The sequence below is a fragment of the Engraulis encrasicolus genome, chromosome 15 (assembly GCF_034702125.1).
Source record: "Engraulis encrasicolus isolate BLACKSEA-1 chromosome 15, IST_EnEncr_1.0, whole genome shotgun sequence".
Lineage (NCBI taxonomy): Eukaryota > Metazoa > Chordata > Actinopteri > Clupeiformes > Engraulidae > Engraulis > Engraulis encrasicolus.
Window position 1 is genome coordinate 6,301,188 of NC_085871.1, and position 16,964 is coordinate 6,318,151.

General features: G+C 42.2%; 1 protein-coding gene across 4 annotated transcripts in view; it reads left to right on the forward strand.

Annotated features, from left to right (window-relative positions):
• Positions 1-494: 494 nt before the first annotated feature.
• Positions 495-16,964, forward strand: part of LOC134463694 (ubiquitin carboxyl-terminal hydrolase 15-like) — a 35,588-nt gene continuing 19,118 nt past the window's right edge. The window contains exons 1-8 of one of the 4 annotated variants that reach the window (XM_063216902.1): positions 495-589; positions 1,503-1,630; positions 2,077-2,207; positions 4,348-4,474; positions 7,399-7,544; positions 9,765-9,826; positions 12,212-12,301; positions 15,947-16,091. In XM_063216902.1, the coding sequence (XP_063072972.1) occupies positions 501-589; positions 1,503-1,630; positions 2,077-2,207; positions 4,348-4,474; positions 7,399-7,544; positions 9,765-9,826; positions 12,212-12,301; positions 15,947-16,091 (918 nt within the window). In that variant the 5' untranslated portion in view covers positions 495-500. Of the gene's footprint in view, positions 590-1,502; positions 1,631-2,076; positions 2,208-2,847; positions 2,926-4,347; positions 4,475-7,398; positions 7,545-9,764; positions 9,827-12,211; positions 12,302-14,284; positions 15,009-15,946; positions 16,092-16,964 lie in introns of those variants that run through there. The other 3 variants (XM_063216903.1, XM_063216904.1, XM_063216905.1) reach the window with 3 other exon arrangements.

Here is a 16,964-nt window from a genome sequence, read left to right on the forward strand (position 1 = left end):
GCTCAGAGTCTCCCCTTCGCAACGATACCACACATAACAAAATTAACCATCCCTATATGTCTTAAACAAGGGCCAGTAGAAAGACAGGCACCCATCTTAAAAACCTTAATTTTTGATGGGGGGGGGGGTGTTACTTTAACGGCTGATAACCCTAACTTGGCTGTACTTCCAGAAGGGTTATCATACAAAAATGTTAACTTCAGACATGTATCTTTTCAAAAAATATAAGCAACCTTTGCCCCTCTGAGTGGTACCGACATCTCACCTGGCCCGTGGACTACAATTATTAGCTGTCATACTTAGGTAATTTTCTCAAACGGTAAAAAATAGTGGTCTCTACACTAGAGGCAGTTTTGGGTTCTATTCAGTAGACGGCAGCAAAGTACAGAATTGAATTGCAAATTCAGCCTGTTTTTAAACCACAGCTTGCATGCTTGCACCCCTTCCATAGTCAGTGACGCGTTCTATCCCACAATGCTTTGGGTGATGTCAGAGGAAAGATGGCGGAGGGAGGAGCGGCTGATCTGGATACTCAGAGAGCAGAGGTCGCAGCCCTGCTGAAAACTCAGCTGAAGAAGGGAGATACTTGGTGAGAGTTAATAATCTCATTTCTGGTGTTCTGAAGCAGTCGCTGACCGACTTTGTGACGGCTGTCAAAGTCGAAGACAACCGTAGAATGGACGAGAACTGCCTTGTTGACAGTCACCGTGCTAGCCCGGCAGCATGTTAGCTAACATTTGTTAGCAGTAACGTTACATTCCACAGATTTCTGTCACGATTACTTTCAGGCCTGTGGCCCACATACGTTTGAACACCCAATTAATCATAATACACGCACGCTGAATACCCTATTGATGCTGTGTGACTCAGCTATTTGAAAGCAGGGGGGTTAGCAAGTGCCGGTGTCGGTGTACTCGACAGCCTTCTCCTGCCAATCCATCCGCGGTGCAGGGCGGAGTCGGGAAAAGCACCTGTCAAAATACTCAAAGTTCTCGCTAATCTGTCACACGAATGTATGAACGATGTTAGATTCTAATTAACTTATCCTTTCGAGCAGGTGTCTGTTGCTCACTGAGCCGTTCACTCTTGTTTTGCTAACAAGTTACCAGTGAGTGTTGGGTCATCCAGCGACGCTGTCAAAGCTAAGAGTAAACTCGGGCACCAAGTTGGTTATCTCAGGCTTGATTTAAAAATATCTGCCCGTGTGGGGCGGCTAGATATATTAAGTTTTCAATCTAATTAAAGATGGCGTGCCAACTGTGTTAAGTAAAGTTTGCACAGTACACCTTGATAGCTGCCATCATCAAATGAGATAAGCTACTGACAGAAAGTGCACAAACCGTGTTTAGAAAGAGTTCCTTGAAGATTTCTACCTAATATTTTTGTTAACACGTCATTGAAGACCTTGTTTTGCCATCTTGGAATATTAGGTGTTGCCAGCATCTTATAGATGGGATTGATTAGATCATATCGCTTCTGTTGATTTTTGTTTTCTCCACTAGGTACTTGGTCGATAGTCACTGGTTCAAACAGTGGAAGAAGTATGTGGGCTTTGACAGCTGGGACAAGTACCAAATGGGAGATCAGAATGTCTACCCAGGCGCGGTGGACAACTCTGGACTTCTTAAAGGTATGTCATCGGAAAGGATGTTTACAACAAGGAAATGGGTAAATGGTGCTCAGTAAACCTGATACCCTGTCCATTATGTCAATGATATTGGCTGAAGTCCAGGAGCAAGTCCTGCAGGGTGTCTGCTTCTGTGCTAGACTGAGCTGTCATCATTTCTACATCCCTTGATGCAGTGTTTATGATATGCTGTGTCAATGATAATAATAATTGTCATAATGAAAATAACACTATAAATAATTACAACAATAATACCAACAATTACAATGGTGGTAATAATAATAGTAGTAGTAGTAATAATACTAACACAAATTTTATGTTGTGCTTTTCTTACCCCTGAAACATGCTTTAAAGTGTCATGTGTGGTTTGAAGTGAAAAAAAAGCCGGGATGTTTCGCCTATTGATAAGGCTAGTAGTTGACCCCCGGTGTTGTCTTGTTGCTTTACAGATGGCGATGTGTTGGCCATCAAGGAGCACCTTATTGATGAGCTGGACTACATCCTGGTACCCACAGAAGGTTGGAATAAGCTAGTGAGCTGGTATGGCTTGACCGAAGCCCAGGAACCCATAGCTCGAAAGGTAAGTTTGCTGAAGTTATACACTCTTATTTGTGCATCATTGCTTCATATACATGTTGCTTTGAATACAGCTCCCACCACCAGTAGTACGGATCCCGTGGTTTACTGTATTTTCTTGAAAGATATTGTTCCAAATCTGTGCCCTTTGGTACCATCTGTTTTCTAGCAGCATCTATGTTTTTGAAGGTGTAAGTTGGCGTATTTATTTGCAGGAAGGTAAAGCTAATTGCTGGAAGAATATGGATGGTTGGACATGTTCAGTTTAACTTACATGGGCATCTGATAGCTTAGTTGTCTTAAAGTTGGATGGACTTGTTGAATTAAATTTTGTCAAGGTTTAAGGAGTTTAGGGAGATATCTTCCTGTGTGTGTTTGGTTGTTTTGGTATTTAAAACACATAGGATGTGGTTGGTTTTGGCCTCTCTCTCTCTCCTTGTGGGCCTATTGTGCTTTGTGCTGACATTTTACACGGTGGCAGGCAGGCACCTACTGTACTTCCGTTATCAGCGGCGGTGGCAGCCATACTTGCATTTTCAAATTGTACCCAGTCATGGCATCATGGCTGCTGCAGTGTCTCCTCTTTCGCCCATTGATCCTCCCCCTTTTGCCATATATGTCATGGGGGGTATTGAGTAGCCCCAGCCGTTTCTATTTTCAGAGGGGGCTCTGGATGACTGCAACGCTTCATGGAGCGATCTACGAGACACAACATGCAGCAGGTTCTTTGATTTTTTTTTTCTTTCTTTTTTTTCTGTGTGTGTGTGAGCGAGTCGCTATTTCTGTTTGGAGATATCGTCAGGTTGAACTTGGTGCAGCGGATTTATGTCCTGGGCTTCTGTTGGCCACCCTGGAGGTCTTAGAGAAGACCAGGCCATGGAGTGTGATTCATATCTGGGTTGTCCTTGTTTTGAAAGAAGCGGAATGCCGGTTGAGGTCAAACCCATGAGGCAGTTGATATAGGCTTACGAGAGACAGAATGGCAATGGGGAAAATGAGTGAGCAAGCAAGAAACCGTAACAGTACGAGCAAGAGTTGTAGAGGACAGGAGTGGCGCAGGGGGGTTGTGGTGTCACTTACTGTGTGGTTGTCGGCGTGTGGTAGAGGTCTGTAGCACACATGGCTAGCTGTGGCGCTGTTTGTCGAGAATTGGCCAGGGCAGGCTCTCTGGCGGAAAGAGAGAGAGGGGGCAGCCCTACTCCCCTAATAGCGGGGTTGAGTGTGGAGAGGGGCTGTGGGAGAAATAAATAGGATGGGACCCTTCAGCTGTCTCTACGCTCTGTTGCTAAATTAAGAGTCTCTTTTTGACTCAACTTATATTGAGAGATCTACTGACACGTTGGTGCCATACAAAAAGGAAAACCACACGAAGAACATTATTATTAGAAGAGAAAAGAAGCTGTAGTTTCGTATCTGTATGTTGTATATTGACTTTTGCATTATCAGTGTGTAAAATGTATAACTAACATAGCTTGTTTTGTCATGCTATACATGTGTTCTTTGGAACAAAATAAGTAGAGATGCTCCGATCACCATTTTTTGGCCTGATCACGGATGCCTATCACAAAAATTCTTCACTGTCATAGATTGTAGAATTTTCACCATCCGTGCACTCTTCCTCTGTTGCTGTTTGGTGTTGCAGCGACTACAAACTAATGGACTGGCTGTCAATTACAACTTCAAAAACAATAACGTTGATATGTTTGTGTTGGCAACGTTAAGTTGTTGCGTGCTGAATGTGCCAACTTCCATACAGGCTACTGAAAATAGCTAACAGCATGACGAGACTGACAAGTCATTCGCAAATTACAAGCGTCAGGTAACAGTCGCATGGCTCTGAAAATCAGACCATGTTGATGCAGATGTGATTAAGAATGGTGAAAATGAAGTTCTAGACAAGCAAAGATGCCTTCTTTTGGTGCTGAGTTGCAGCTATGCGCAGAGCCAGCACCTACATGTGCAGCACCAGGTGTAAACTGTAAAGGCAAAAAGATTGCTTGAGGAATTTAATATCTTGCGATCGTTTCTTTTTTTATTAGCATGTTTTTCCGATCGCGGATCAGGCTATTTTCAGGCAATATCGGCCAATCATGATCAGCAGCCAATCGATCACTAAAAACAACTGATGTTTTGTTTTCTTGCAGGTGGTTGAGCAGGGGATGTTTGTGAAGCACTGCAAAGTGGAGGTCTACCTCACTGAGCTGAAGCTATGTGAAGACAGCAACATGGAGAACGTGGTCACCCGGCGATTCAGCAAAGCTGACACTATAGGTAAGTTATGATGTCCGTCCAGTTCACTGCACATCAACAAAACGTTTATGATTGGAGTTTTGGAGTTCTTCAAGTTATTCAAGTGGAAATGGAGCCAATAATCCATTTATTGCCATAATTGGTTTCATGAATAATCCAATTACCATAGGTAGGTTTTTGGCTAATAAACCGATTTCCAAAGATATGTAAACATCTCAAATGAGTTTTTTATTATCATACAAACCCCAACTCCGGTGAAGTTGGGACGTTTGGTAAACAGTGAATAAAATCAAAATGCTATCATTTTCAAAACATTCAATCTATTCATTAGATGGAGAATAGTGAAAAGACAACATATTAAGTGTTAAAACCAAGAAAAAATATTGTTTTGGGGGACATATGTACTCATTTCTAATTTGATAAATGCAACACGTTTCAAATAAGTTGGGACAGGGATCAGTGAAATTTAGTAAACATCCAAATAAGATAAAACAACAAAGAAGAACATTTCAAAATGTATTGTACTGACGGACAAAATAGGTGTCCAGGTATAAGATCATCACAGAGAGGCTGAGTCACTCAGAATTAAAGATGCAAAGGGAATAATTACCATAGTTATTACATACATTTTTTAATTCCCTTTGATTTACCACGATTGAGTGTATATAAGACATATTTTAGTTATTAAAATCATTGTATAGGTTCATGACATCATGAAATATATATTGGCTGTAGTCTCACTCTAGCACTCCAGGAATTAGAGCTATTGAAAATTTACCATATTAAGAATGCTTAACGCGTGCAAATGATACAGGGGTGTAACATTCTCCTAAGCACTTGAGCTCACTTGAAATAGACCCAGAAGACATGGGAAACTGTCCTTTGCTTACAGAAGTCAGCAGAAGTTGTAGAAGTCCATTCTTTTTGACAATAATAGAGCATTGCACATCCTGTGCTACAGTGAAAATGGACCATCCAACTTGTGTTAGTGCTAACTTCAAAAGTCAGCCTCCATGATGGCATGCGGGTGCAGTAGTGCATTGGTTAAGATGTTCTCACTCATCTGTAGAGTTAAATACAGTGCTGAATGGTATAAATGGGTTTTAAACAGCATGAAAAGCCACTCATGCATTATATTTTGAAGGGAGATATTCGATTACTGCCACATAGTAAGGTCAAATTGCATTCTCTACTATGTTTTAACAGTTTGGCTCCATCATAAAGACCAGCAGGTGATAAAGACCTGTCACACTGCAAGCACTACAGAAAGGAAAACATTGCAATACATGACAAGGAATACACCCACCATTTAAGCTGGTGAAATCATGTCCAAGATAGGAATTAAGACTGTTTATTGTCCCCGTCCCAACTCTTTTGAGACGTGTTGGATTTATCAAATTAGAAATGAGTACATATGTCCCCCAAAACAATATTTTTTCTCGGTTTTAACACTTAATATGTTGTCTTTTCACTATTCTCCATCTAATGAATAGATTGAATGTTTTGAAAATGATAGCATTTTGATTTTATTCACTGTTTACCAAACGTCCCAACTTCACCGGAGTTGGGGTTTGTAGAATCTGAAGTAGCCAATCGCAAGCTTTGGATTTCAGTGTAGTGTTGCGCAGATGAGGGCAACACCTGCATCTGCCAGACTCGTTAACTTACCTGATTAATGAAATGCATGTAAACACCAGTAAAGGGTCATAATCTGTTTAATGACAATAACCAGTTTATTAAGTGTGCTCCCTTTCTGTCCTGCTCTAGTTGGCCTGGTCTCCCAGCAGGTATTTCAGAGTGACTGACTGGTTTATTGATTTCAGTTCTTGTCAGGAGGGATGGGATGTGTAAATCAATTAAAAAGATGTTGGGCAGTGTTATAGACTGCGACGTACAACAGTGCAGCCAAAATGTTGCTATACACAAGTTATATACATTGAAGATGAAGTTCTTAATGGTAGCAAATTAATTTCCAGGCAGACACGTTTTCCCACTGTCACTGTGATATTTTTTTTTTGCCTGAGGTAGAAAGGGTTATTTTTCAAGGCAGAAGAGATAATCATGAGAAAGGCTTGTGCTGATCCTGGACTGATGACTTCATAGTGAAAACATCTCACACATTCTTTGGTGTATACTGTCACTGCTGATTGTGATACAACAGAAAGTAAAATATTACTGGGCATGGAGTGAGCAAGACGTACTTAATTTAAAACCGTATTTGTATGTCACTTAGGGTTTCATAGTCAGCCCTGACATAGATAATTACAACCCCATTAGTTGGAATACTGATAATGTATCTTTTAATTTCGGACACCGTGGTCTGTATAATCTGTTTGTGTATCTGTGTATCTGTAGTCTGTGTCTTGAGTTAATGCTAACATAACTTTAATTAGCTAACTTAATGCTTTGAAGACACATGGTGTGCTCCTGTTGTCAACAAGTGCTTCTGGCACTACTCTTTTTTTGAGGGAAATGGAAATGTTAGCAGCACTCTAAACATTTGCATTGTTTGTCCATAGAGTATCGCTAACGCGTCGACATTTTTGCGCAAATCCCTCTTATTTTGTTTGTGAGCACCACCATCACTTCTATGTATGTGTAATTAATATGACGCACCCTGTATGGTGGTGTACAAAGTAATTCACACATTATTTTGATAACATCATGAGGACTGCATTTTGGTTACCACAGTCTTATATCTGTTACCATTGTCTGATCACCAGATCTGAAACTTTCAAGTTCAAAGATTTTTTGTTGTCTTTTACGACCTTATTGATGATGGGACCGTTTGAGAGGTGGACAGGAAGCGAAGAGATGGGGAGGGGTCGGCAAAGGACCCGGGTCGGCCACATGGCAGACAAGTACTCTACCGGTTGGCTACGGCAGGGCCGAAACTTTCAAGTTTGATTCCAATTTTTGATCTTGTGCTTCATTGTGTGTTGCAGATGCCATAGAGAAAGAGATGCGTAAGCTGTTCAGCATTCCGGAGGAGAAGGAGACTCGGCTATGGAACAAGTACATGAGCAACACCTTCGAGCCGCTCAACAAGCCCGACAGCACCATCCAGGATGCCGGCCTCTACCAGGGCCAGGTAGGGACAAACACACACCCACACGGCTCGGAATCTCACATGAGGTCACGAGTCATGGAAAGCAAGGGACATCATGAAAGCATTCAGCTCAATTAGTCTATTGGCCTGTGGCATCAATTTCAGACATTCAAACGTATGCACACAAGACCGTTAGGACCTGATAGCAGAAGTTAACACATGGACACTTAAACATGGCAAAAATATCTTGTATGTTGACTTTAACATGCTTTTGTGTGTCCACATTTTTTTTTGTTACATTAACAGGGTGTATGCAGGGTTTTAAAAAGTATTAAAAGGTGATAAATTAAAAAGCCAAAATTGAATGGCCTTAAAAGTTGTAAATTTGCTCAAAAGGTATTATTTTTTGAAAAACTAGGTATTATTATTTTTTTAGTTGTACCATTTTGACAAAAAAATTGATTGATTCTGTATCTGAGGGCAATCATGGGTAGGCCTTCGTGGTTAGGGCGTCTGGTTGACAACCTCCCAGGTGGGGGGAGTAATTAACCAGTGCTCTCCCCCATCCTCGGTACCCTGCATGGTACAGTCCCGCCGCACTGATACCTTTCGGGCGTCTTTTTGCAAAAAACGAAAGTGTAATGTAATGTTAAGGAGGTAGAAATTACAAAATATGTCTTGTTAATACTCGCATCAGAGTGTTGTGATGGTTGTAAAAAAAATCTAAAGGTAGTGAAAAGGGGTATTAAATGGTAGTAAATTTGACTTCAAGATTGGTGTATATACCCTGATTAATGTATATGTCTGAATCTTATTGCTCAAAATGCAGTATAATTCGTTCTTACAATGACTTGATTTCTCATATTTGAGCTGGTCCTTTTAATTGATCCTATCTGGAAAATCAAATCCTGAAGTTACTGTAAAGGTTATGAGCCTGTTTTGTTGGATTTATTGTCATATTTTTTTGTCTAATGTATGCATTAGGAAGGTAAGAGATGATGTGCATCATTAACAAACCACATGAACAAAGAATGATGAAAGTAATGAGCCAATGTCGTATCTGAATTACTTCTTTATGGCCTGAGTTGGGCCAACTGAATAATGCATATGAAGTAGCCCTGCTTGCATAAATGCTATGATGGAAAAGCACAATATACCGCCCATAATCAATAACTACTGTAAAGATGTTAGTGTACTCTAGGTTTTTTATGCCATCAAAAATGCATAGTCAGCGCTTTTTTTTTTTACTTGGACAATCTTATGAAGTTTTACATTTCATGTACATTTCTTTTACCAATGTTAGAATAAAGCTTAACATCTCACCTTAACGTTATTTTAGCATTGTTTTGGCCACGTCTAAAACGAGCAAACAAACAAAAAAACGTGTTTTTGTATGCGAAGATGATGCCACCGTTTTTATGTGGATAGATATACTTGCTGGTTTGACATTTCTTTGCGTCCTAGCTTATCGTCAGAGGTGTGGCAGGCAGCCTGCTCTGAGCCAAAGCATGTGTTGCCATGATATGACCCCAAGACTGCAGTGGCAGCACTAGATTAGTAGAGTGTGGGCTTGGCTGCTTAGACACCAGGCGGCTATTGTAACACATGCTCAAACACTGAGGTTCAGTAGCCAATGTAAAAAAAATGCTTGTGGGAACAAAAATAATATAAGTGGACCGGATATTTTGGGTTTTTCATGGGTGAAAAAGACCATGAATCTCTCTCTCTCTCTCTCTCTCTCTCTCTCTCTCTCTCTCTCTCTCTCTCTCGTTCTTTCTCTCTCTCTCGTTCTTTCTCTCTCTCTCTCTCTCTCTCTCTCTCTCTCTCTCTCTCTCTCTCTCTGATGGCATGTGATTGTTGCCTTTTGTTGGGAAGGTTTTACATGTCACTGGATAGTGGATTTTTTTCTGTTAATTAGTATTTTTCACCATCAGACATAAAGTGTATGGTGTTTAATAGATGAGTTTGACACAATTAACTAATATCTCGATAGATATATAATCTCTGTATAGATACAAAAATAGATAAAGAAATAAGCAAGGGTGATCACTATGCAGAGAAGTAAATGTGTTTCTCCGAGCTGTATGGCTTTTGGGAGAAATCATTTCCACAGTCTGTCAGTTCTGCATTAAAAGACTTATCCTCCGCAAATGTAATACAGATAGTGTACAGCAAAATAATTATAAAATTGAAGTACAGTCCTAAATTCATAAAGTATGTTGTTTTCTGCTATGTGATCATAAGTGTTTGTTTGCTCCACAGGTTCTCGTAATAGAACAGAAAAATGAGGATGGGTCATGGCCTCGAGGGTCATCTGCACCCAAGTAAGTGCCTTTTTTTTTTTTACCTTATTCAGCACATTCATTTAAAACGGGCTCAGTCTCATTCACGGCAATGTGTTGTATTACGTGTTGAATATGGTTTTGTTTAATGGTAGTGAATGGGATGGGCGCCTATTAGTTACAAAGGAATGAACTCTTTGAACTGTTACATATCAAACCTACTTGCACATTCTGTCAAACTCTGTTCTTGGCTTAAATTCATTTGGCTTGGGGTGATCTTAAGTAACATAGTGATAAAATTCCCACCCTGTTTTATTTTTTTTATTCCTTATGACCGAAAATTGCATTCAATTGCCTGCAATACATATTGCAAAACAACCACTGTTGTATGATTGCTGCTGGATGGAAGAGGCTGAAGTGATGCAGACAGCGTATGATGAATTGTGTAACATGGCTCGTGTTTTGTGTAGAACCAGTGTGAAAATGAATTGGCTGTCTCAAAAAAGGAGCACCACATGCAGTTCTGATCAGGTTTTGACTATTTGACCATCGATGAGTTCTGTTGGATTGTGGGTTCCCTCTGCAACTGGAATTGTGGCGAAGTGTGATTCCACACAATATTTGTAAAGCTTTGGACATTTTAAATTTAAAACCATTTTTTCACCACTCTTAATCTATCAGCGGAAAGAAGACAACTTGTAGTGACAAGATATGACATGGGGCCATCTCAGGTTATCCATTTCATTTGGTTTATGAGACATTATCAACTTCATTTTTTAATTCCTTCACCAACCTTGTTATGGACAAAAAAGGTCAAAACATTTAGAATGAATTACGTGTAACAGTTTACACGTGAATGAGTAGCATGCTATACACAACAGCAGTCCCTTACGTTTTTATGTTATTCAAAAAATATATCAAAATGAACTTTTAAAACTGAATCAGAGGTAGTCAGTCCTGTTTCTGTATTTTGATACCTACTATTGTAAAGTAACAGGAATGGCAGTAACAGGATTGATCATTTTAAGCTAATGTGCTCCTAGCTACTTTCTAGGTTACAAGATCAGATGTCCTACAGTTTAAAAGGATATTACATGTAGACTTAATGTATATCGATGTATAAAAAACATCTTTTAAAGTTATGTGTTTAAAAATGGCAGCAGTCATGATGTGTACAATGACCCCACCACCAAGGGACATATCAAATATGAAAATTACGCGCTACAGACGTGTGAAACTTATTTGACTTTTATTTGGTGAAAATCCTCCTGTAGGTGAGGCCACATCATCTGAATGATTGCTCGAATGTGCCATTATTTTACAGGGCGTTTTTGTATGTCAGTAACTGTGTTGGCTTAAAATCAGGAGACACTCATAAAATAGAAAATTTGTAGTCATGCCATGTATTTATGCAAAAAAATGTTTAACAATAACATTACATTCAGAAAAATATACAAATTTGAAAATAATACAAATTGCCTTAAAATGCATACAATTATGTATGCATTTGTTATTGTAATGATTTCATGGCCGTTTATGTCTCTGGGACTCGAAAAAGCACTGATTCGGTGGAATGACTCTGAACTTGCAAGAGGAGTGGAATCTTGCAATCTTGGTAGGCTAGCGATTGCAGCACAGATCTGCTATTGAGATTTCCCATGGGATCACCACAGCACAGTTGGCTGAGATATCCATACCATGAGGGACTACGTAGAGTATGTAATTTGTCACATATAGTGCTCTAACCGCAGTATTCTAGCCTGTGGTCATGTCCTGATTATTTCGCTACTTTCCCGCTTGGTTATTTCCTCTTATTTTGTGGAATGAGATTAAAGGACCATTTTTTTTTTAAAGATCATCTATATGTAATCAATTCAAGTCAGTTCTTCGTTTACCATACGGAAAAAGATATTGGGGGGTACATAACCTGTGCATTTGTAGCGGGCACTGTGTACCCGTGTGAACGTGGGGTTACTGCTTTGGTTCTCATTTGTCCCCATCGCATCTATGCAACATGTGCATGTCACCACTGCTGTCAAGGACCATTCAAGTCTCCCAATCCCTTACAAGCCCATATAAAATAATTTAAATGGTGAAACAAAAGCATCAAAGTAGGATTTTCTGCTTCAGCTCATTAAATCGAAAACAAAAGGATTTATTTCTTGCACACTTTTGAATATTAATTGTTTCCTCTTAGCTCCTGCTGTCAAACTTTCTCCCTTGCATTCCAGCACTCTCCATTCTTAAATTTGCTCCCTTTTTAAAAAAAGAATTCGAAATTTGCTCCTTATTCGCTTTGCTTCTCTTGCTGCCGTGATTCTGATGTTTCACTTTCACTCACTATGGTTTCAATTCTGTTTTCTTTTGCTTTATTATTTACTTCCATTGTTTTGCTCTAACCCATGATCTTCTTTATCTGTTTTCAAGGTCATCTGGCGCTTCCAATCTGTCTGCTTTACCAAAGATCTCGCCCTCATCCCTCACAAACAATCATAACAGCAGCAACAACAACCGGAAGTAAGCGTAGCCAGAGAGCGTGCTCAGTCAGGGGAAGGGTAGGGGAAAGGGTTTGAGGGGAGGGATAGGGCAGTGATCCCCATACTGTGGGCCGTGAAGGTGTTTCAAATGTCCAAAAAATCGAGAGGAAAAAAAAAAGTGTGTGTCTTGCTGATGACTATTCATCTGAGCTGTATATTTTATTGGGTCAGAGGTGGGTTTGTGAAGATGTGTGAAAATGTCAAGTGGGCCTCAAGTTGGAAAAGGTCGGCCACTTCTGCCATAGGGAAGGGCACAATATGCCGATTGGTCACTCATTAGTCACGTTCCTGATTGAGGAACTCTTTGCAGCCCTGCACAGCATCGCTGAACTCTAAACAGTACACCTCGGTATGTTGACACAGACAGGTGTGGTAGACATAAATGGCGCTGCACAGCGTGCATGAATGCTGTGCTGTGTTGCTTGGTGGTGAACACAGCTATTCACTCTGTAATGCACTGTGTGTGCGTAGAACAAAACCGTGTCAGTGCCACCTTGTATTATGATGTGCTGTATAGTAAACTAATGAACATTCGGACATTCGGGTATAGCCATGCAGTAGTCCCATGATTTCCGAGCAGCTTGGGGCAGCGTGCATGCACGTGTGCCTCTGTATGTATGTGTGTGTTTGTGTGTGTGGGGGTGGAAGGAAGCGTTGCACAGCTCTGCTGCTGTGAGCCCTCATCACTGCCTTCCTCTCTCAAGAGGGGGGTTGTGGGAAATGCTCTGAATTAGCACTTTTGACGTAGCATTGATTTACAGCGGCGTTGAATAATTAATGGCGGCCGTGCTCGGAGCCCCAGGCCAGTGCCTCAAAAGACCAGCAGCACTCCCTCCAAGAGCGGCTGGGGACCGCAGACTCGACCAGCGCATCATCAGTTACTGTCCAGCGCTGCTGCTGCTTCTCCCATCTCAGTGGACACGTGTGTGTTTGTCTCAGTATGGCGGCGTTACAGTATTTGAAAAGTATCCGTCTCAGGTCTGCAGTTGCTGGTTGTTATGAATTTTGTTGTAGATGCATACATAATTGGAATTACATTTTGGTTGGACATTTACCCCCTTGCGTGCGTGCGGCTGGAAATGACTATGTCCAATTCTTGCATGACAAGTGGGTAGTTTGAAGATCATCTTGATTAAAATAGTAACTAATAAATAATTTAATGAGGTGCTCCGCTGTAAAGGAATTACATAAGGCAGCGGCATCCTCATGAACAGCTTGCACAGTGCAGGGAGTCCAGGATGAGGCAAGCTGAGAGATGACTCTCTTACTGCCTGGGATTGCCAGGGATCTCTCTCTCTCTCTCTCTCTCTCTCTCTCTCTCTCTCTCTCTCTCTCTCTCTCTCTCTCTCTCTCTCTCTCTCTCTCTCTCTCTCTCTCTCTCGCACCTCCCTCTCTTTCTCAAACCAATCCTCTTCTCACTTGCTCTTTCTCGATTGCTTGTGCCCAGGCTTTTCTTCACCTCTCCCCCCATCTCTCTCTCTCTCTCTCTCTCTCTCTCTCTCTCTCTCTCTCTCTCTCTCTCTCTCTCTCTCTCTCTCTCTCTCTCTCTCTCTCTCTCTCTCTCTCTCTCTCTCTAATTGCGCTGTGTTATCTGCAGTGTGACCTTCAGAATACATTGAATCTGAATCACTCGCATCTTCATGCACCATCTCCAGGTGCCACACCTCTTTGCTCTTCCATTCCCCACTTAACATTTTTTTCTCTTGTGGTAATAAGTCATTTGTGGGATGGTTACAGTAGAGCTAGTAAAGTAATGCTTAGTCATCCTGAAAAACCCCCATCGGAATCTCAGCTATTTTTTTCTCCTTTTGCATACTGCAGCTTCAACACACTCTCACTCTCTCTCTCTCTCTCTCTCTCTCTCTCTCTCTCACACTCTCTCTCTCTCTCTCTCTCTCTCTCTCTCTCTCTCTCTCTCTCTCTCTCTCTCTCTCTCCCCCTCTCCTCTATTTGCTGAGCTTCCCCCTCCCACTCTCCCCTCCTCTCTTTCTCACCCTTTCGCCCCTTCCCCCGCTCTCTCCCTCTATCCTTCCCTCGTTTCCCTTCCTCACTTTCTACTGTACGGCTAGGCTCATGAGGCAGCATCTCTGTCTCTCTCTCTCTGCTAGCTAGTGAGCGAGTGCTGCTGCCACTGCTACTGCTGCCGCTGCTATAAATATCCAGAGGAGAGGGAGCGCGGTGTGTCAGGGACGGGACAGCAGAGCAGTGCCAGCGACTATGCCGATGATGCACAAGACTACGTAGTAGGGACTGCTGAACGCAAAGGCTTTTCGCGCCGTTAGTCTCAGTAATAGCAGCCGGTGCTGCTCGCTCTGCGTGTCGGAAGAGTTTCTCTGGACTGCTATCATGGCAGCTCCGCTCCTCCACCACCTCCGCCTCTTCCTCTTTTCCCTCTGGTGCTGTTCCTCTGTCTTCTCTTCCTCCTCCTGCTGCTCCCCCCGTGGCGCGTGATAGCGGGCCGGGCCGGGGCCAGAGCCGGTGCTGGGGCATGGAGGCGGTGCTGAGGCGGGGCGGGCGAGGGCTTGGACGAGGGAGGAGATGCTCCTGTGCTGCTGGTGGTGCCAGAGACCGGAGAGGGTGGAGCTGGAGAGGAGGGTGGAGAGGGTGCTGAGCGGGGAGGCCGCTGCCGGCCAGGCGGCCACCGACCAGTGGGACAGCAGAGCCGCCGCCTTGCACTGCACCCAGAGGTGTGCCACCGCTGCCGCCACTGCTGCCGCCGTCGCTGCTGTCGCTGTTACCACTTCCGCTGCTTCCACTGCTACGTATGCTACTCGAGCTCTGGGGGATTCCACAGACCAGATTTTGTGGGGAATGTGCTCATTTTAGCTCTGTACAGTTGAGAGTGTATAACAGCACTGAGTGCTGAGAGTGCATTTAACAGTACAGTGGAGTGGAGGTTATTCAGCTACTTATGTATGCTACTCAAGATCTTTGGATTCCACTGGCTGGATTCTGTTGGGAATATGCTGCCTTTACATCCTTTAAGCTCTGTTCAGTTGGAGATTATTGATTGAGCATACGGCACCGAGTACTGTTAAACAGTACAGTCAGGGTTCATGGAGCTGCGTATGCTACGGAGGCTCTGGGGATTATGCTGCACATCCTTTTGACTCATTGTGGCTCCTTACAGTTACAGTTCATTGAGTGTAGTCACTGTTAACAGTACGGTACTAAACACTGTAAACAGAGCAGTCGGGGTTCATTTAGATATACAGTATGCTACTCAAGCTTTGGAATTCCACGGGGTTTTAAATGGAATGTCCTGCACATATTTACAGCTCATTTTAGCTCTGTGCGGTTGTAGAATTCATTACTATTATTATTATTATTATTATTTAGTCTGAATTATTTTATATTGTTATGTGGATGTGAAATTTATTTGATTTAGGAACATGCTTTTTTTACATTCAGCTCCATACTTGTTTTGGTTCTCTATTTTTATGTTTTTGTTTTTTTTCCCTTTCTTTCCCTCTGCACTTGATGACACGGTGCCCTTGACATCCTGTTTCCTTCCACCTCTCCTCTCCTCTCCTCTCCTCTCCTCTCCTCTCCTCTCCTCTCCTCTCCTCTCCTCTCCTCTCCTCTCCTCTCCTCTCCTCTCCTCTCCTCTCCTCTCCGTGTTCAGTGTGAAGAACTCCAGCTACAGCCTTCCGTCCTACCCGCCCTACAACAGCTACGACTACTCGGACCACTCCCGGCACAGCGAGAAGCCGGGCCTGTGCGGCCTCTCCAACCTGGGCAACACCTGCTTCATGAACTCGGCCACGCAGGTGAGGATGGAGGGGGAGGATGGTGCAGGCAGGCACAGCTGGGTTGGGAACTATGCATTTTAGCACTGCCTTATTTAGCACTGCCATATTTGGTTTGCAGAGTGAGAAGCCTCTTGTTACAGGCACAGCTGTGGTGTTAGTATATGAAGGATGTTTTACTGTTGCAGTAGCACTGTTGTCCTGCAGTTTGCAAAGACAGGCCTGTAGTTATTTTCCCACTAGAATGAATTATCTATCTCATATTCATGTCTGAAGGAAATTAGTCAGAGAGGTGAAGGGGGACAGTTGTGGTGTCAGAAACTAGATGCCTTTTAGCTTAGTCTTCTTCGGCTGTGCAAAGAGAGAGGCCTGTTAGACTCCCAGTATGAATTTTCTGATGAGGGGTTGTGGGCTTTACCAAATGTGGACTCACTTATTCTTGAGACAGGTTTTGATTCTGAAAGAAAGAAAAGTTGTTCAAATCCAAAATATATGTCTGACGGTGGTGGCAACAAACTACACTGTTACATAATATTCATACTGTGTTCACATTAGCCAACTTGTTTTCCCTTGTTACTTCATACCTCTTCTCAAAAAGTACATTGCATGAAAATGAATCCAATATAATACTATTTTACAACAGTGATTGTGTTGAGGGTTTAGGGTTAGTTTTTATTTTTAGTCAATTGAAATGATGATGTCTGTCCTCAGGACAGCAGGTTTTACAGGGTGTGGGCAGGTTTTCAGCAATGAAAAATAATAAAATTACCCTTAAATCTTTCAAGTAACTGTACATTTTGTGTAACAATCCTTGATCATTACCTGGATTTATAAAATGTAATTGATTTTCAACAGAATTAGCAATTTTATATCTGGGACATGTTTTTGCCAAAG